Source organism: Lepisma saccharinum, chromosome 29 (genome assembly GCF_977018435.1).
Source record: "Lepisma saccharinum chromosome 29, izLepSacc3.1, whole genome shotgun sequence".
Classification (NCBI taxonomy): Eukaryota; Metazoa; Arthropoda; class Insecta; order Zygentoma; family Lepismatidae; genus Lepisma; species Lepisma saccharinum.
The window spans coordinates 18,195,225-18,216,735 of record NC_139257.1 but is presented as its reverse complement, the minus strand read 5'-3'; the positions used below and the strand labels follow the sequence as shown (position 1 = coordinate 18,216,735).

The window sequence follows — 21,511 nt, the reverse complement described above, 5'->3', positions numbered from 1 at the left end:
CACGAATGTTACTCCCGTCCGCCTGTTTGAATTCCGTATGCTTACAAGAACTGGCCTCAATCATGTCTGGTCGAAGTCACAATGCAACTGTTTGTGACGTAGGTGAAACATATCTACAGGGTGGCTCAAAAAGTTACTTAACACCTTCGGTACAAGGCCACTGCAGCGCGCAACATGGAAATGGTGGTGACCAATCGTTGCCAGGTCAAAGGGGAACCACATTGACGCCACCCGCACGGTCGGCGGCCATCTTGAATTCAACTTCAGAATTTTATATGGGAAGGGGGTGATATGATATATCAAATCAGACTAGAATTTAAAGAGAAATGCAATGGTGAAGGTTTTTTTATGCATCTTTAACCAGTAAAAAGTTATGACTGATTTATTGTACCAATTTACTCCTTTTCGAGGTGTTAGAAAATGCCATAAAATTTGTTTAGCGCATCGGTAACGCATCGAGATCAAAGTGACGTCTAGGGAGAGAAGTTCGCATGCCATTGCACACGATTTTAATCGGATACATCCATGAAGAGCTGCGCATTATGAGTGGTTGTCGCGAACAGTTACAGTGTGATGCTTCCATTGAATTAAAAGTCCTTCACAGTGACAAGGCTAATGTTTATGTTCATAAGGTAGTTCATAAATAGAATATTCGATGATTTTTATCTGATAACCCATTTTCGACAGATCAAAGCTGAATGCTTAGTGCTGGTAAGTTAATGGTGTGGCGTGCTGTGTGGAACACGATTGGTTAGTCAATTTTCCATCAACGGAACCTTAAATGCTTAGGGCTACTTGGATTTGTTAAATAAACAGGTTTTTTCATCCTTGCTTATGGAAGAAGGTACTTTTTACAGAGTTTTTTTCAATAGGGAGGAACACCAGAACACTATGGGAACGTTGTGAAGCAGTTTCTGTCCAAAGTTAGTTATCAGATAACAAGGGTTGCATATTCTGTTTATGAACTTCCTTATGAACATAAACATTAGCCTTGTCACTGTGAAGGACTTTTAATTCAATGGAAGCGTCACAATGTAAATTGTTCGCGACAACCGGATGTATCCGATTAAAATCGTGTGCAATTGCATGCGAACTTCTCTCCCTAGACGTCACTTTGATCTCGATGCATTACCGATGCGCTAAACAAATTTTAAAGCATTTTTCTAACACCTCGAAAAGGAGCAAACTGGTACAATAATTTAATGATAACTTTTTACTGGTTAAAGATACGTCGAAAAACCTTCACCATTGCATTTCTCGTGACATTCTAGCCTGATTTGATATATCATATCACCCCCTTCCCATTTAAAATTCTGAAGTTGAATTCAAGATGGCCGCCGACCGTGCGGGTGGCATCAATGTGGTTCCCCCTTGGCCTGATAACGATTGGTCATCACCATTTCCATGTTGCGCGCTGCAGTGGCCTTGTACCGGGGGTGTTAAGAGACTTTTTGAGCCGCCCTGTATGTTTCCTGTGTTTTGTAAAGGAAATCTGGGTTAAAGGGGGTTACGACCGCCACCGACCCCTTACCTGGACACGCCATTGCCGGGAGGAACGTTACGAGCATCCCCAAGTCTCACCCTGCCTGCAACCTTCTGAGATATGCTTTCAAGAGACGACAATGGTCTTCGAAAAGGGAAGAAAAGAAAATGATAAAAAGTTGTGACAATCGCAGCCTTGTACGGGGAAAGCCTTTCACCCTTTCTCTTTCCATCTCAATATTTTTGGACGGAGCCCCACCTGTCCCTTTACCCACGCGCACAATACGTGCCTGTCGAAAGGGCTCGATGTGGATGATGGAATGGAGCTTCTATTGGCCTCCCGGAGGGGCGAGAGCCCAGGGTGGCAATATCCCTGTTTTTGGAGAGCTGCCAGATAACACACCTAGCACCCAAATCAATATTGATGATTCGGGCGTGCGGATAGAACAGTCCTTGTGTGGGAGGCCATCTTTGTTCTTTTAAAAAGCAACGCCTGACGTGCACCAAACGGTTCCTGCACAGGGCACGATCGAGCTTGGGCTCGCAAAGAGCTATACCGATCGCATTTTCAGCTGGCGCCTGGGAAACAACGAATCAGCGATCAGTTGAAATCTCTACCACTGACTTCGGGCATTTTCGTGTCGCAAGGTCCCCCCGATGTTCTTGGCGGGACGAAACAAATGAACGTCGAATACCCCGCATGTTGCCAAACGTACAGTAAAATGGGAGAGAGGGAGTTGATCAGTGCCGTACTGGATAAAAGTTGTACAGTCAACGACAAAGGTAACACTAGGCAAATTGTCCATCACCCTGTGTTGTTTTAAGGAATGAATTTCTGTTGATACAAAGCAGATGTTGTCCTCTGGCAATTGACGTTTTTACTTCAATTCATGATCATCATATTGTGGAAAAACGGACTGAATGAAAATAGTACACAAAACGCCCAAACACTGTGCAAATAAACTAATAACAACTGACAAAAACATACGTACGCTTGGCAACGTGGTAACGGGAGAGCGATGTTACCCCTACAGCTGTTCCTTCGCAACTGAGGTTGCTGATACCCAAAGAGAGAAACACCCTCTAAGACGATAGGTGGACAGCTGTCAGTTGGGCAAGTGTAAACGTGTTTTTCTCCTATTCAAATCAATTGAATCTTCCATCGGAAGGGGTAGCTCTAATGATTGTGACAGCAGTTATGAAACAAAATTGTGATGTGTATCGTACATCAATGTAAAGATGAGATTTCCGTCTATATATAACACATACCTTACAGAGAATAAGATAGAAAATAACAGGAGTAAGAAAATCATGTACTTTTATACAAAATCTAGACATTCCAGTTCCGAGCACAATCTCAAGTCGGTCACGCTGCCGCTATGGATGATGGGAAACCAGCAGCCTCACGTGACTGAATCGACGGCGTCCATTGGCTGCGATTCCGGATCGAACTTCGTTAAGAGCATTCGCTTTACTCGATTTCATACTCCATTTATTCTTTACATTCTCATCTGTAAGGTATGTGTTATATATAGACGTATTCTCCGAAATCTCATCTGTATATTGATGTACAATACGCATCACAATTTTGTTGCATAACTGCTGTCACAATTTTTAAAGCTAACCCCTCCGATGGAAAATTCAATGGTTCGGGATAGGAAAAAAACACGTGGTAGATTTGTTTAGACTCATGACGCCACACTAATATGGTCAATTCTTGTGCTATTCTGTGTTGCCAAACTAATGCTGACAGCAAACATTTCGAAACAGGTGGCAAAGGCACCCTCAAGCGGCTAAACCTAACGGTCGCGCAGGATAATAAACGAAAGGGTCTCCGATTCCCTGCCTCTCCCTGAACTGCGAGGGAAGGGTGCAAGTTGACAGCAAAAGGGGGCGTGTACGACTGAGAAAAAGTCAGCCATGTGGCAACACCGCATTTTGCACTTCGAAACTGCCACATCTGGAGACGAAACGTCAACGTTTGTTCTATGATCCTGTGGGCTTCAAATTGATGAAGCCAGTCGCAAAAATGGCAGACCCACGAAGGTAACGGGTTCGAGTTTCGGACTGGGCATGAGTGTTCCGTAAACTGGCAGAAAAGCGAGACCAAATAAGAAAATTCGTACCAAAATTACAACCCCCCGTCTGTGTCGGGGGGCGGGGGAAGGGGGCTGTTTTGAAAAATCAACTTGAAACTTTGCATCGTTGGGTTTTTCATATCTCCAGCCTAAAAAAATTCCGAGTAGAGAACTCATTTCCTTTATACACCACTCTTTCCTCGAGTCCTGGCAGAGTGACTGTTCATCTTTGAAGCTTCAGTCGACTGCGCTTGCTTCTGCAAGATAATTGAACGACGAGCTTAGGGATATCCAGTTAAAGACTTCCGTCAGCCAATTATACGGGGAAGGGAGGCAGGGGAGGGTGTTTTTAAGCAACTTGTCTTGTCCAATCGATGTTTCTTTTCAAGTTCCGTAACAATACACGACTGTCTCTTTAGTTTCCCTTAGTATCACTGTCGATGCAGTGTTGCAAACTCCTGTAGAACCTCGTTCACTTAACGAAGAATAAGTGTCAGTAAAATCCGAAGGGTTTTTTTGCTGAGTGGGTACGTCTACACCAGACTCCTCGTAATCTCACGAGCTCTACAGAAAACATGTCTCCTAATGTCTTCAATGCATAAACAGTCCCTCACAATCTGTTTCTTGTGACAAGACTGTTTTCAAAGTTCATATGTGAACATGAAGATAACAACAATAATAGTTAAAGCAGTATTATTAACTCCTCAGCTGCTTGATTCACGTCCCGGTTTGAAAGTTTGTTGGGAGAGACGAAAGCCTGGGATCATTGAATGCATTTTGGAGGGTTTGTAGTCAGTAAAGAAGCTACTTTTTTCTACGGACAGCCGGGAGCTTTTGTGCAGAAGAAGTTGGAATTTGCTGTTGGTATTATATCGACTTGACCACAATGTCACCTCCATCCATGAGTATTACCGTACAAATTGTTCATCACCATGTTCGTGCACTTTATTTGACCCAATAAGAGCTTCATGAATTGAAAAAAAAAACACCTCAAAACAAGCTGGTGACAACTTCTGCACCAGCATACATAAAAATCCATAAGATGTAAGAAGAAAATAAATTAAAATAATCATGGACAATTTACCGAGCAATACTAGTAAATAGTTGTCCATTCTTGATTCTGAAAAGAAATCTCAAATCTGAAACTTGACGTCGAAAAAGATAGTCCATTTCAAGATTGAATAGAATATCATATTTCGAAGGATTCTCCACCCATTTACGTCATTCGACCTCAGCCAATGCCTGTTCATTGTCAGTGATTGCCCCACCTGTATGCAGATGCCTTGGAATTCGCCGATAAAGCTTTAGTAACCTTTCACGTTACGTCATTATCGATGGCAATTTGACCTCGCATTCCGAAAGGAAGAAGAGAACCGCTATATTTCCCAGAAGCCATTGCATAACGATTCCGCGGCTATTTGGAAACAAGAGCGACGTAAACTTTGAGAGAAATGATTACATTCATTAGAGCAGCCTAACTTCTCTGGTTGATGAGGCGGTTAGCCCGCGTCCTTGCATCCTTTTGAGATCACGTTAGAGCAGATTTCCTGCAGAGTTTGGTGGGCGGGGGATTGAATGTAAGTCTGAGAGGTTGCAATCAACACCAGGCTGCAACCGCAACAGTGCGGCAACTAATAACACTACAAAGCCCTCATTCCTATCCCCGTGGGAAGGGGGAAGGAGCTATTACCCGAGAACCCTTCATTATGACTGACACCAAGAATCGATGTGTACTCCATTTTTCAATCCACAATGTAATCTGTAGTAACACCTTGTCCAGGTTCCTAAATTATACTTATATATTTTTGTAGCACATTTTGAACACCTCAAAGGAGATCTGATTCAACATTTCTGACTTACTTGTGCCTGGATCAAAGTATTAGTTGCCCAGACAAATACATAATTGCTATAATAAATTCGACAACTAGGAATCAAGTTTGACATATCACATGAATTTTCTAGGGCTGTCGATTTAATCGGATAGTCAAAACTGATTCAGATCTTTCAATTTCAAAATTCGATTAATCGATCAAACGTGTTTAATCGATTAATCGACTCGATTAAAATGTAACGTGAGGTCGAGGGAGATTAATTGCTCTGTGATTCCTGTGTAGAGCAAAACAAAACATGTGAACCATCAGGCGATTGACAGCTCATTAACGTGAACATGTCATCAGTTCCAATTGCTACTTGATAATTAGTTCTGATATGCACGTGTAAAAATATGTGAGTTATTATTCATTCATAGCGTATGGAATTATAAAAATAAAGGTAATAATAATATTAGTTGGTTTTGCTCCCAATTGTACTCTTTAAAATCTATTAATATTCGATTAATCGATTAAATACTTCCGCTTAACCGATTCAAATTTTTAGTCGATTGACAACGACTTTCAATAGGAAACGTTCAAACACAGGATGGAGGAATACATACAAGTGAACAAGTGCACATCGCATGAACATTTGTCCCAATTTTCCCTACCCTCCATATTCGACTTTAGACGTCCAAGAATATAATATATCCGGTATTCTCACCGTGACTTAAACCTGTGATCGTCGGAACAAAGTGAATGTACCATCCGCAACTCGAGAATCGAAGACCTTTCACGGTGAAGAGATTTTGCTTCTTTGTTTTCGCTTTTTCTACCTCCGTAGCAAACCGTGACGTTAACAAGGGCGTCGCCAGAAGAGGCGAACTGGTTGAACCCACCTCCCTGGAAATTCCAAATTGGATAATAAAAAAGTTAATCGATACAACAGAAATTAAATTCAGTTAATTAGTTATATATCAATAGAATTATCGGAGTTATAATGCATTAGATCGATAAATTGAGTGCACAGTCTAACGCTCAATCCAAATAATAAATTGTTCCTACGTTAGTTTAAACCAGGGTTGGGAAAATTTGTGTTTTTTAAGAAACAAAACAAACAAGTTTTTAATGTTTTAAACAAGAATCGAAAAAACATGTTTTAAACCAATAAAACGTTTAGAACATAATCCAAGAAGACTTATTGGGCCTCCCCTTTGGCGCAGTGGTAGCGTCGTTGCCTTGTAATCAAGGGGTCCCGGGTTCGATACCCGGTGGAGGCACAAGTGGTTCGGATCCCACTTTAAACTGTAGGTCCAGTCCCGATTAGCCTTACTGTGCATAAAGTGGACTTAAAACACCAACTCAAACCAAACCAAGAAGACTTATTTTCCAAGAATAATGATTAATAAGGAATCTGTTAATCATCCAAGGGTGGACTGTGTTCCAATTAAGTAAACGCTTGACTACCTTCGTAAAATACACATTTATGTAAGTCTTAAGTCTCATATCTAGGCTGTTCGAGAAGCTTAAACTAATTCACAGTTGCCAGGCCCCACTGAGTCCACGTGGTAGCTCCTGTTTTCTTTTTACAACATTTTATCGTGAATGCAACTAAATATTAACAACAATGTGCACATTTTGCAGTGTGCTGAGTGAGGAACAAAACTGTTCCATCCATGTAGTATTCAATTTTAAAAAAAATATTTTAAATACCTGCAAAAAACATAGCCAGGTGTTTTAAACGTGACCCACGGTATTCATCACCATATGTTTCTTTGCTGATTCAATATACATCTTGAGCCACTGAACAGATTCCAATGCACAATGAACAGAATGATACGCATTGAATGAAAATGCACAGTTACAAAACACGCAAATAACCACAAACTATCAAACATCAAGTATCAAAATGGGTTTTAAACAAGTCTGAAAAAAACACTTTGTTTTAACCATTTGTAAAAAAAACAAAGCCATGTGTTTACGTTTAGAGCAGGTTGTTTAAACATGCCAACCCTGGTTTATACTCAACCTAACTTCTACATCAACTGTATGAAATGCAAGAAAGTAAGACCAACGGCCGTGCCATCCCCCTTAGAGCCATCATGTTATACAGCAAATTACATTTTTCCACATTTTTATAATGGAAAATTTCTCATCCTTGTATCATTTTGAAATGATAGGAATAACTGTTTGGAAGGGCACAGCAGCATTTATCAATCGTTGCACCGTTTTGTAGAACTTCGAATTTATTCCTCATAAAAGTTGCTGCTAGAAAATAAGAACCACATCCAGAGAGGCATCTTCTGGCAGAGTCATATTTGCCATTTCGTTGTACCCTCCCCCTACCCCAATAGAATATTCCTGGGTATTGGAATTCATTAGTCTACAATAATAATTTGTATGTAGGCAATACGTATACGTAACAGTGCTGTGAGTATTGTATAGAATTTCTCATGCCTAATATTACTGTTTTTTTACAGCCAAAGATGACAAGAACCCAGTTAAAGTGATGAAAGGAGGAGGAGGGAATCAAGTCCCTTTGAGAAAAACATCAGGGGTAAGTATTTTCTTTCCTTTCGCAACTTTTTCTATTAATTTGTTGTATACGTAAAGTGTTCGCTGGGGTGGGGTTGAGGAAGGCATTCCTTTACCGAAACAGTTCTACTACCCTGAAAAACCACTACTTCAGTGGATAATATTCAGCGAACAACTTCCTCCACAATTCATTCGATTCGAACCCGGCATCCCTGTCGTGGTAGCACTGTGCTAACCACTCCGCTATGACCAGATGAAGAATTGATGATAGGACAGCAGCCCTTATTCAGGGTTCGAACCTGCATCCTTTAGCTTTGCAGCTAGCACTTACACATAGCAATTGTGGCGTCAGGCAAGGCGTATCCAGCGAATTAGAACACCCCATAAATATATTTTAAATGGACTGTATAAGGAGCTTGAATTTTACACAGGGTCTTACATAAATTGTAATTATGTATCAGGTGGTTATAATTAAAGTGACGGTGTTCAGAGTGGTACAGCACGGGCTGTAATGAGAGTAGCAGTCTGAAACTTCGTAGATATGCTAATGAAGCAATGCGCTCGCGAATTATGAAAAAAAAAAAAAAATAGTTCCAATTCTCGCCACCAGGGTAAAAAATGGCGCTGTAAGCAGTCAAAACTTGGTATAGTTACAGGAAAAACACTATAAATCGCAGAAAACAATACTCTTTGTAATAAAATATCGCTACAATTTCACTATTCGAATTACATGAACATTACTAAAGGAAAAAGCAACAAGCGTCACCAACAACAACCAGGGAGCTCACACAATGGTTAGGCAATTTCACCGACTTTGACGTCAGAGTTATGGAAAATTCCACGTTTTGACTGCTTACAGCGCCGTTTTTTACCCTGGTGGCGAGAATTGGAACTATTTTTTTTTTTGGCATAATTCGCGAGCGCATTGCTTCATTAGCATATCTACGAAGTTTCAGACTGCTACTCTAATTACAGCCCGTGCTGTACCACTCTGAACACCGTCACTTTAATTATAACCACCTGGTACTTGTATGATGGTGTGTGTCTAAGTTGTATTTATTCATGTTTAACAATGTATTTTTTCACATTGTTGTAAGAAAAATAGTGGCATCTACTGAACTTCCTTCAATTTTTTCTCCTTGTATCACAATAACCTTTACTGTAACAAAGCACTTGAGTGTAATACGTTTTTCATAAAATGAATTTATATATTGGCCGTGACCGTACTTGAAGCGAGCATCCTCCGAGTATGGTCTTGGAGTGCGGTCTTCAAGTCGTGGACTGGAAGTGAAAGTCTTTCGAATTGCACTTCGACTGCAGCGCCAAATACAATCAGCAGATAAAACTGAGTACTCGTTGTTTTCCCCACGTTTTAAACACTTGCTTTTCACCATAGAATTCACGTTGGATTTTCAAATGTTCGTACACATACATTTCCACACATTAGAAGCACTTTAAGCAACAACTTGCTGACCCATAACGTATATTTAACCTGTGTTGCTGGCTTTCTACCTCCGCGATTTTAAACAAACGAACAACGAGTGTGGAAATCACGTGACCGAGTCAGCTTCCATCTGCACTGCGAGATATGCACTTGCGTACTCCTGTTCTTGGCGCTTTTGAACTGTACTAGGTGACGTCACTTCCGCCAAAACCATGCTCCAAGTACGGACAGAGCCTTAGGGTTGATGCATAAGTTCGTAGCGTTTGTGTTTGGTATGGCAACACTGAGGTGTTAGGAATTGGTTTATCGTTTAACGTTCATCAATTGGAGTGGCAAGTTGTTGGTTAAAGTGCTTCTAATGTGTGGAAATGTATGTGTACGAACATTGAAAATGCAACGTGAATTCTATGGTGAAAAGCAAGTGTTTAAAACGTGGGGAAAACAACGAGTTCTCAGTTTTATCTACTGATCGTATTTGGCGCTGCAGTCGAAGTGCAATTCGAAAGACTTTCACTTCCTTGCAGGTTTGAAGGAAGACGTTAGTTCTTTGGGCTAAAGAACAATAAGCGTCAGGCGCAAAACGAAAAAAAAAACACTTCCGACATATTCTACTGTCTGGGTTTAACAGAGGAGCAAAGGCAGCGGAGGCGGCTGAAAACATGTGTGTCGTGTACGGGGATAATACCAACATGTAAAGCTTAAATCAGGGGAAGAAAATGGAAGCAATTTTGTCTTGAGTGGCGGGGGGGGGGGTGAAAAGTTTTGCCTTTTGATTAATATCCCTCTTATTTTATTTGCTAAGATTTGATTTGATTTAGTTTATTTTACTTCGCGTTTTGTGCCTCTTGGCTAATTTGCGAGGATGGGGATGAGTGATGAAATTGATGAATGGACATTCACAAACAACCAAGCCCCACCGGGATTCGAACCCGGAACCCTTGGCGTCGCAGCGCGATGTGCTAACCACTCGGCCACAGGGTCGGGCTATTTGCTAAGATCTCTTAAGTTTTGCTGAGAGTTCCTCCATTCCTTACATACAACGCCACGTAGCGGGAGTTGTTATCATGTGCCCACGTGATGAGTAGTTGTGACCAAGATGACAACTGGTATGAACGTACGGTTAAATCAGAGAACCGTAATCGAATTATTGACGGCGGAAGGAGTGCAGAATCGTCACAGGCGACGAATCGTGGGTCCACCACTATGAACCAACGATGAAGAGGCAGTCCATGGACTACCGTAACAAAAGTTTTCCCACTCCAAAAAAAAAAAATCAAGGTCTGTGCATCTGCGGGAAAAGTCATGCTGACTCTGTTTTTCGATGTGAAAGGTGTTGTTCACACAGAGTTTCTTCCCAAGGGCACCACCGTGAACTCAGAGCGGTACATCGAAACCCTAAAGAAGCTAAAGGTTCGACTGAGACGCGTAAGGCCTGACAATGGAGCCTCTCTTCTTCTACATGACAACGCTAGACCCCACACCAGCAAGTTGACCACCGACGCAATATTGAAGCTTGGATACACTGTCCTCCCACACCCCCATACAGCCCTGATCTTGCACCCTGTGACTTCTAAATCTTTCCTAAACTGGAGGAACACCTTAAGGAAAACCACTACACATCAGATGAGGACGTCCAGCGTGCTGTGCGATCGTGGTGTCACTCCAAAGGCAAGGATTTCTACCGTGACGCCATGGAAGGACTGGTGCGCCGTTGGAGGAAGTGCGTGGAAGTGGATGGTGACTATGTGGAGAAGTGATGTTCCAGAACTGAAGCCAAGATGTCAATGTACAAATTGTCTTTTATTTGATTAAATTCTGTTTACTATAACCCGAGATATTAATCAACAGGCAAAACTTTTCAGTCCACCCTCGTAGCAAATGTGACCATTCAATCATTGTACGACATTTGCATTCCATGGGCAAGGTTCAGGATACCGCCTGCTTTAAATGAAAACACCCAAATCAGCAAGTAGGCCAGGAAGGCTGCATCGAGTGCTGCTCCAAGTTCCAGTAGCGGCTCGTGCCTAAAATAACAGGTGAAGAAGTATATTTATAGGCAATGAAAACAAATAGTAAGTGCCAGTGCCCCCCCCAATTTAAAACGTCTTTTTTGTCTTCATCCGTCCATCTGGAAAATGGTGTCTGCAACAAATTACACACTAAGTCATTTACTGGGTTCATTGTAGAAACCACAGCTCAACACATGAACACAACACACGATAGGAAACGCGAAACACACACGCGGAACAAGATCTCGCGAGAACGCGAAGATTTTGCCACAAGCACTGGATGCGATGTTTTCTCCGACGAGAGAACTGCTTTATCTAGAAGGCGACACCCGTTCAAGGCCAACGCTAGGTGACGTCACCGTTGCCATGACAACCGGCTAAGTTTTCCACAACCTAGCGGTGTTTGCTCTTGGGTTGGGACGAACTCAATACGTGCGTAGCGCCGAGCGGCGTGTTATTTGAGTATTATCGTGTGCGTTCTGCTGGGAAATAGTTTAATTTAACAAGCAAATGAAAAATGTCAATATTAATTTGAAAATTAGGTGAAAACATCTGCACTTGTTGCACTTGGCCAGCCGCCACTGGCTCCAACACGATAATGCACGCCCACACTCCGCTAACGTGGCCAGGAGTGCCCAGAGGGGGGATTTTTTTCCTTATTGTAATATAAAATTCAACATTTATGTATTTTTTCAAAATAAATGTAAACACCTTAGGTACATCATATTTAATCAATTAGATGAAGAAAATAAAGTATTTTGAGGTAGCGATGTCTACAGGTGGGTTTGTGGACTCTCGTTATGTCCAAGCAACTTATTTTTTTGTGCGGGGGACGATTTTTTGTGATGGACATTTGATGTAAAACAGTACAGCATTTGGCACAAGTTTAATTACGTTATTAACTATCCATTGCCGTTACATAAATATCAAATTATAGACTGCTAAGGAAATTGTAACGGGTAATATTATTATTAAGGGAGGATATCCAACTCTTACACATTGGGTCTTAAATCCAGGTGGATTCAGGTGGGGTATTGAGCATTAAACGTTGGGGGAGGAAGGCAATATCCGACTATTGAATATCAGTGTTAAATCTTAGATTATCCTGTGAATTTTAGTTAGGGGGGCTGAGCATTAAATTTGGGGGGAAAATCCAACTCTTGTGTATTAATATTACGTCTGATATTGTAGCGAAAAATGTGGTTTGTGGACGGAGATTATTTTCTTTTGGAGGGGGTAATATCTAGGTATTCTTCAACACATACAGTAAGTCCAAAATTTTGGTTGGAGGATTGAATATTAAATTTGAGGTGAGGAGATATGCAGCTCTTAATAAAGTGTAAAATCTTAGATTGTGAAGGGATTTCTTTAGGGTTCGAACATTATATTTGGGAACTATATTTAGTGATATGGTATGCGCACGTTTCGGCGCCGAACATGGGAAAAGAGAAGCTGAAAGAGAGTAAATATCGAGGGATCCTATGAAAGTATTGACGTCCCATTAAATTAATATTCTTGCAAGCCTGCAAAGAAATGGATATACAAATGTTCTTGCTCGCAATGTTGCGTTACGAAAGTGTGTGTCTGGCATTTTCATGAGACGATTGTGAGGAATTATACTGTAGCTGCATTACAAGACATAAACAATATTCTCGAGGTTTATTAATAATATAATTTCTTAAAATATAATGTTTAGTGTCGGTATACTGCTTAATTTAAAGCAGGTGAGTCATTTTGATGATATGGTTCTATTAGCAATATTATTGTATTATTGATTCCCTGTAGACTATGCTGAAATAGTTGTACTAGAGTGCGCGTCAAATCTCCTGCATATGGCCTTGAACTGCTGAACAGCACCAGCGAATCACAGAGATGCGGCGTTGCCTAGTTCAGAACCTGTTTCACCTCGCCACTAAATCGTGTACCTGGCGCTCGGATATAAATATATTATTTCAAGTGTCAGTAGTTCAACAGATGGAAAGATAATGATTTTGCGAGTATGTACGAAAAACAAGCGTGATTGTAGCTTATACCGTTCCCTCTGTAGAAGCAATGTTATTATAAACGTATTTGCATTGTATCGTTTTTGTTCTCCCTTCGTTCCTGTCGCATTCCGAAACTTTCCGATTAGCGAAGGGAACAGAGCAGGTTCGTTCCCAGTGATGGTAGAAGGAGAAATTGACGAAGAGGATACCGTCACTGTTCGTTTTTCCCACGTCTTTAGTGTGTGTGTGTGTGTGTGTGTGTGTGTGTGCAGCATGTCGTTGAGTAAACCAAGTGGTAGTGATAGCGAGAGAAGAGAGAACAATGCAGTGTTGTACGAAGCCAGGCACGACAGGTGATTTTTTAGGTGTACAATTTTTTTTAAAAAAAAATGTTCGAGTGAAGAAGAGAGCAGTAAAATCGACTTTAAGAAGTGCCAGGCTCTAACAGCTCAAGCGTGTGGTGTGAATCAAGCTACCGTTTCTCGGATATGTTCGGGGGCAAAACAATGTGGATCGGGGCCTGCTCCAATGTTTCAATCACCTAGAAAGCACATTAACGTACCAAAAAAGAACGACAAACTTAGATGACTTTGAAAAAGACGTAGTTCGTAGAACCGTCTTTGAAATTTACGATTGTGGCGAATTTTCTACTGCCAAAAAGATAACGTACTCTTCACGGGACAAAATATCTTACAAAGGCTGTACAACTTCCACCTTGAGAATATTGAAACAATTATGCAGTCCCTCTGGCATAATCAGGTATGTTATTTTCTCCCATTAAGTTTATTATATGTTATATTATCTAATGTTCCGTGCTCTCCGTGACAAGGCGTTTCGCTCAACCACGCTGTCTCTTTTCCGTGTGAGATTTCGACATGGCACCGCTGCAGTGCGCTGCTATTGGCTATCGCCATATGCAGGAGATTTGACGCGCACTATAACTGTGTACTCCATAGTAACGCCTTGCACATTACTCGATAAAACAGGAAAATAAATAGGGTCAAATTCGCATTTCTAAGTTATTTTTGCAGGACAATTTTGCTTTAGCAAGTGACATTTGCACTGAAGATGAAATCCATGTAATTATTGCTATGGATTACTAAAAAAATTGCAATTACTCCAAGCAGAGCGGGTGAGTTCTTTGAAGGAGACACCTTATTACAGAGTGTCCGAAAAGTCACGCAACCCGGTGTTTACGACCGTATAACGGAATAGCGAAACGGAATTAGAAGAAACGCTTTCTGCCAAGAGAATGCCCTGTATATTGGGAAAATTTAGAGAGACAAACATATGTAAGAACATGCATGTTTTAATAACAAATAAGCAAAGTGTTGCCAAAGGCGGAAAAAAAATATTTGCAAATCGTGTGTATTGATGCACAGAACTCACTGAGGTAAATTATTGCAACATTTCACAATACCAACGAACAACTCGGATGGCCATCTATTGAATTTGACAGAAAAATAACTTTGACGAAGTTTCAAAAACATTGCAGAAGGGAATAAATGGGTTGTTCCAAAAATCGATGTTTTCACAATATTACGAGGGACACTGGCAACACTGTTGGTGTCACGTGTCACTAACAGACGTGTTTCACCTCAGGCTATCACACTAAGTCACTTTTAACGACAAAGGAGAAAGTTGGTTATTCTCGAACATATGCAATAAATTACATACACCTTGCAACCCTGAAATGTGGGTATCCCTAAATGCTTCTCTTACGCAAGAATATGACGATGTTCGGATATATTCTTCAACAATAAACACTCTTTCCTGTGTAGAATATGGCATTTTAAAAACACACACACGACGTCAGCATAAGTAGACACAATCTGGAATGCCGTTCGCGGCAAACAGCAACCACCTAAGGCAGAGAAAACATAACAATTGATACACGTTCTTCTGAACACACATTTCAGGGTTGCAAGGTGTATGTAATTTATTGTAATTTATGTTCGAGAATAACCAACTTTCTCCTTTGTCGTTAAAAGTGACTTAGTGTGATAGTCTGTTAGTGACACGTGACACCAACAGTGTTGCCAGTGTCCCTCGTAATATTGTGAAAACATCGATTTTTGGAACAACCCATTTATTCCCTTGTGCAATGTTTTTGAAACTTCGTCAAAGTTCTTTTTCTGTCAAATTCAATAGATGGCCATCCAAATTGTTCATTGGTATTGTGAAATGTTGTAATAATTTACCTCAGTGAGTTCTGTGCATCAATACAAACGATTTGCAAATATTTTTTTTTCCGCCTTTGGCAACACTTTGCTTATTTGTTATTAAAACATGCATGTTCTTACATATGTTTGTCTCTCTAAATTTTCCCAATATACAGGGCATTCTTTTGGCAGAAAGCGTTTCTTCTAATTCCGTTTCGCTATTCCGTTATACGGTCGTAAACACCGGGTTGCGTGACTTTTCGGACACTCTGTATATTCTCGTCCCGGCCTTAGTAATTTCTAGCTAGGGTTCTGTAATTCTCGATCTTAAGTTGTGTAAGACTTTGTGTTAAATACCCAAATTGTGGGCTATTAAAATCTTGTCCTCCAACCATAAACACTGTTTAAATACATATTTATGACACTTGAGATTGCTAGCTTTCCGTTATTTCGAAAATTCGAACCATTAAAAGATATTGACAGTTTAACAGGCTATTGTATTCAAATAAAAAGAAGTATTACGTATTCACCCATAATATTTTCAGGGGTAATGCATCCACGGTCTAGCTAACCTCTTTTTAAGGAGGACGGGCAGATCAAGTATCGTGTCCAATAAAGCTAAAAAAAAAAACGTTACTTTCAGTAGACACGCTATCGTAATTAAATACTTCATGTGGATTACCACATGATTTGGGGGGGACGCATGACGAAATTTGGGGGGGATTGCGCCATTGGCCTTGGAGGGATGGGCACCCGTGAACGTGGCAGAAGCTGCTATCCAAGAGATTGTTTAGGAGGTTATTCCACATCCTCCTTACATCCCCGATCTTGCGCCTCAGATTTCCATATTTGCAGCTCTCAATCCACCAATCTTCAAGGAAACTCCTTTGGTGACGAGAATGCTCTTCAAACTTGGCTTTACGACGTCTTTAACCCCAAATCAACTGATTTCTTCTGGCGTGGAACCAAAATACTGACCCAGCGTTGGAAGACAGCAGTGATGTGCCGTAGACTATACGTTTACGTCTACACGCGTTGTCTACACGTAGATTACATTGGGTTGTAGTATCCATAGACTACGTAGACAATCTAAAGTGCATTAAAATTAATTTTCAAGGGTTTCATGAAAGGAAAGTGAAATTTTAACTATATTGGTTCCTAACGAAATGAAAAGAATCCTATTTACAACAAAATTTATCTTCTCTTCTATTATCAACTATGGAAGAAGATAAATAGTATGCAAAAAACGACAACAGATGGCAGTCGTGAGGCAAGAGTGGTCTTTTTCCCATAAAACACTAGAATATTTCCTATATTAGGTTTCTTCCTAGGTGAGAAATCGTTCGAATTTGGAAGAAAGAGTATGAAAAGTTCTTCTCACACATCAGCAACTGATACACAGTGTAATTTTTTTTTACTTCCACGGCGCCCTTTGCTAAGTTATCCTTATCACGTTTCGCCATGTTGTTTACATAGATTACGTCATCTACGTGTATAAAATAGTCTACGTGTAGAATGTAGACTATCGTTGTTTACGCGTAGACGCACTTCACTGGTAGACAGTCATAGACAATGAATTAATTTCTGTCTTTTGTTCATCTCAAATTAGTATGAAATACAAAATACTTTGCCACGGTGATAAAAACGCTACGAACTTATGCATCAACCCAATATATTAAAGATCATATCTTCCATACCAAAGAAAATTAAGCAGACTCATGAAGCTTGTAGCCCTATTAATGTGTAATCCATGTTTCTTTTCCAGAGCTACCGAGGGAAGGGAGGCAAGTTCTTCAGTGTAAGCACAGAAGATCCAACGTATATCTCGGAAAGCATTCTTGGGTCCCACGAGGGCTCCCTCAAGAGTTCAAAAAGTTCCAAACAGAGATGGAGTGGTCTTTTTGGCAACAGTAAGGTGAGAAATCAATCAGTTCTTCGTGAGATTATGGTTGTTTAATGTTTTTCTACTGTTGGGACAATGTTGAATGGGTTCTGGAAAAACCCAACAAACTTGCAAATGGTAAAAATTACTCCTAAAGCAGTTAAGGAGATAGGGTTGATTTTGTTTGTTAATGTCTGCAGAGGCAGCCATCTTGCATGTATGATGTCATACAGGCAATACGCCACAATAGTAGGAATCAACAAAATATCACAGGTAATATTTTTTCCCCTTTATATACCAGAATGTCAAGTAAAGTGTAAAATGCTCTTAGAATCCTTGCAGAAATGGTCACTAAATAGTTTCACTGGATATAACTCCATAACAGTGCGAGATATGAAAAAAAACTGTGAGAATCAATTTTGTTCCTTTTTCAATCCTGAACCAAAAATGTATGTATAAAAAATTGTCAAAATTCACTCTTAAAGGAGTTGCGATCGATTTTCTTTGTTAGTGCATGAAGCGGCAGCCATCTTGGATTTATGACGTCACACAGGCCATCTGCCACAATTGCGAGCAAAACACCTGGTAGCACATGATTGTGTACCACACTAGCAACGTATTACCGGAAGTCATATATTCCCTTCATTCAAAAACCCACGGGATCACAAATGTCCCTGGACTATAAACTCGAAATATTATTTTTAATATGATATGATATATCATTAGAAAAAAAGAACCGGCGCATTTTCTTTCTGTTGTAATGACCTGTTATTGCAAAGCTTAATTAATTTTAAGCTTCAGGTCAGTTCTTTTACTCTCCCGTGAACAATAATTTTTACAACGAGGTTGGTATCACTTTTCTGTTAGTTTCAGACCTTTTTGGGAACATTTTCCTTTTGTGTGGGAAGAACGAGTGGTTGAAGTGAGTGTTCTCTTTTGTTTGATGTGTTGTGAATTTACCAAAACATACATGGTTATTTCAAATTGTGTACGGGCAGCTGTAAGTAATAGCAAGTATTTTATTGATGAAAAGATTCTCTCATGCTATCGACCAGGTGAGTGACGTTAGCTCTCGAAAGCTTGGTATCTTTTCCACAACTCACCTGTCGATAGCCCGAGAGAATCTTTTCATCATTCGTCGCCAGGAAAGCTTCAAGTCTTAGTTCAAGTATTTTATTATATCAATAATGTGACCAACAATTAATTTATTTACTCATCCCCCCTTTTCGGAGTACTGTATTGCTTGCCTTCTTCTTAAGACCATGCATCGCCACTGCCATGTTGAGACTATCAAGATTGAAGTTATTGAAAGAGTAGAAAAATGTAAAATCCAGAAACGCAAAATGAAGGTTGCACTGTGTACTGGATTGATTTCTAGATATACGAACAAAGAAGCACTGTCCACATTCTTGCAAAATATGTTACATTTTGTTTACTTTTCCAGGACATGAAGATGGATAACCTTTCAGAACAGCTCAACAGCTACAGCAAGTATGGGATCCCTAAACTGCACCATCTGCAATGTCATGAACCGGACGAGGAAATGGAGGAAGGTAATTATGACTAAACCTTGGATTTTTATATAATATCAAAGTACAAAATATGTACATAAGTATGTAACAATCATTGATAAAAATATGTACCATTATCAAAGGGATATGTAGCTAAATATGTAGTATCAAAGAATATGTAACATTAAAATAATTGAGTATCCAAGCAATTTCAATAATTGTGTTACATATTTATTTTATTTGAACATAAGTTGATCAAATTACAATTTGTATCAAATTTATAAACTCATAAAAGCACAGCAACTGTACATATTTAAGAAACCAATTTTGTCAACTATTTTTTTTTCACATCACAAATTATTGTATAATATGTAAATATGTAAGAGAGCTCTTTGTAAATTTTGAAACAAATTGTAAAGAAAAAAACATCTTCAGTAAGAACAATCGAATGAAAATATATAGCTACTTTTGTACTTTCTGTACAAGGGAACATATTGTATAACTCATTACATGCATTCTTGTCCACCGATGCCAAGTTTCTAGGTGGTTTGCCTAAACCTAAAAGCGAAACGAAAATATGTAAACAGAAGTGGGGAGGGGAGAAACTGCAGCATATTTCAATAAATAACAATTCCTGAAGACCAAAAAAATCAGCCTGTCCTTCACTTGGCAGTCAATTTTAGGTGACCAAGCACTATTCATCTCATTGATTAGAAAATATGACATCACATGAGCTACAAATTTTCTTCATTATGTTTCAGAGATCAAAAATATGGGAAAAAGGATGAAGAGAAGGAAAAATTACCAAAATATTTTGTTTTATGTAAAGTAAATTAGCAAATATGTAGAATATGTTGCTTCTAGCTTGTGAAAGCCAGTGGGATATGGCAAGCCTCATATAAGCTTGATGCAAACTTATTTCAATCTTGCTGCAATTTTGACATAGTTGGCCTGCTTCAAGCATGATGCAAGCTTGCAGCTTGCCATTTTATGCTTGCAGCAAGCCTGTTCACTTTACATGAAAAACTTACTATGCTCTCTGGGTATATGCATTAAAGCAGGAACTATACACTATTGAGTAAGGTTAACCAGAGGGTATTTGGCATATATACTGCTGTATACCCTCAACTACAGCCCTGCTGTATATATTTCTTTGGTAGAGACTAATCATATTTGAAAAATATTAAATATCAACATTACAGTTCTAAAAGAATAATAATTTAATGTTTCTTCTCCTGTAGCGCTGTACAACCTTGAAGAGGACTGGAGAGACATCGTGAATGCTGCGTCAATCATCAGCGAAAAGCATCGGCAGCAGCAAACAGCCATTTGGGAACTTGTGCAAACTGAAGTGGCCTACATAAGGACACTTAAAGTTGTTACAGACGTAAGTAATTCATGACTGTAGCATGACTGGTACAGGTATGGATCAATGGGAAGCGCTACCGCCCCTCCCAACTATCAGGATGAGGTGTATGCATGCAAAATAGTAGCCAATGCAATCGACAACCTAAGTACCCTATTCTTATCTTTTATGTATTTTCTGTGCTTGAGACAATGTCATTCTCGAAAATGATTGAACAAGGAATAAATTTCTTATCTAGGATTGCTACATGTCCCGGAATGGTATAATTTATTCCAGTGTCCCAAAAAGTTTCTTTGGGATGCAGTAATGTCCCGAAATATTGTGTTAAAGCAGAAATGTTTGTAGCGGAGTGGTTAGGAAAGGGGTCATGGGTTCAAATTCCAGCCTGCGCATGACTGTTTGTGAGTGTCCCTTCATCAATATCATCACTCATCTCCATCTTCGCAATTAGCCAAAAATGGAAGAAAAGTGAAGTAAAATAAACCAAATCAATCAAGCAGAAATGGTTATGACAATACTATCAGTCAGCATAAAAATGAGGATCAGTGTAGCACACGCACTGGGAGAATTGTATGCCCACGACCATTCAGTTTCTGACAGTTGCACGTAAGGAGTATTGCATTTTTGGGGTTGATTTACAGCAGTATCAATCCTTTGACAAGGTGGAGCCTGGGCAACCACAACATAATCCTCTCTGGCAGCTTACATAGAAAGACAGGTCTTGACGTGACCACCAGATGAAGTGGAGCCTTGGCCACTGATAATCCTCCCTGGCAACTTCACGTACAGAGGTCCCTGTGACCGGCAGAGGAGGTGGAGCTTGGTAACCGAGAATAATCCTCCAGGGCAACCATTTATTCTCACTCTCCACACAGACACAGTCCCCAAACACATCATGTGTCCAGGGATTGAAGTATGATTTAGTAGATTACACGGGGAGACCTTCCATGTAGGCACCCAAAAGTCAACCTCACTTCCACCTAGTACACCCTGGACTGCATTTTGCAGACAAATGAGTCTCTGGTGACTGGCACTCTGGGCAGTATATTTTTGTGTGTTGTCCTGGTTTTTGTCCTTATGTGTGCCTCAGCTTTTAACATTTTAGGATTTTATTTATGCAGCGCTAGAGTTGTTATTTGTAACGGTAAGGGGCTGGACTCCATATAATGTGATGGGTGCATAACAACCTAAGTGCTGACGCACCAAAAAAATTTAAAATCAAATCCAGTAGATTACACACTACCCT

General features: G+C 40.0%; 1 protein-coding gene across 5 annotated transcripts in view; it reads left to right on the top strand.

Annotated features, from left to right (window-relative positions):
- LOC145981614 (pleckstrin homology domain-containing family G member 5-like) overlaps positions 1–21,511 on the top strand; it is an 838,947-nt gene that overhangs the window by 763,426 nt on the left and 54,010 nt on the right. For all 5 annotated transcript variants that reach the window (XM_083114983.1, XM_083114985.1, XM_083114986.1 and 2 more), the window contains 4 exons: positions 7,852–7,928; positions 17,272–17,421; positions 18,833–18,941; positions 20,141–20,286. In XM_083114983.1, the coding sequence (XP_082971109.1) occupies positions 7,852–7,928; positions 17,272–17,421; positions 18,833–18,941; positions 20,141–20,286 (482 nt within the window). The remainder of the gene's footprint in view (positions 1–7,851; positions 7,929–17,271; positions 17,422–18,832; positions 18,942–20,140; positions 20,287–21,511) is intronic.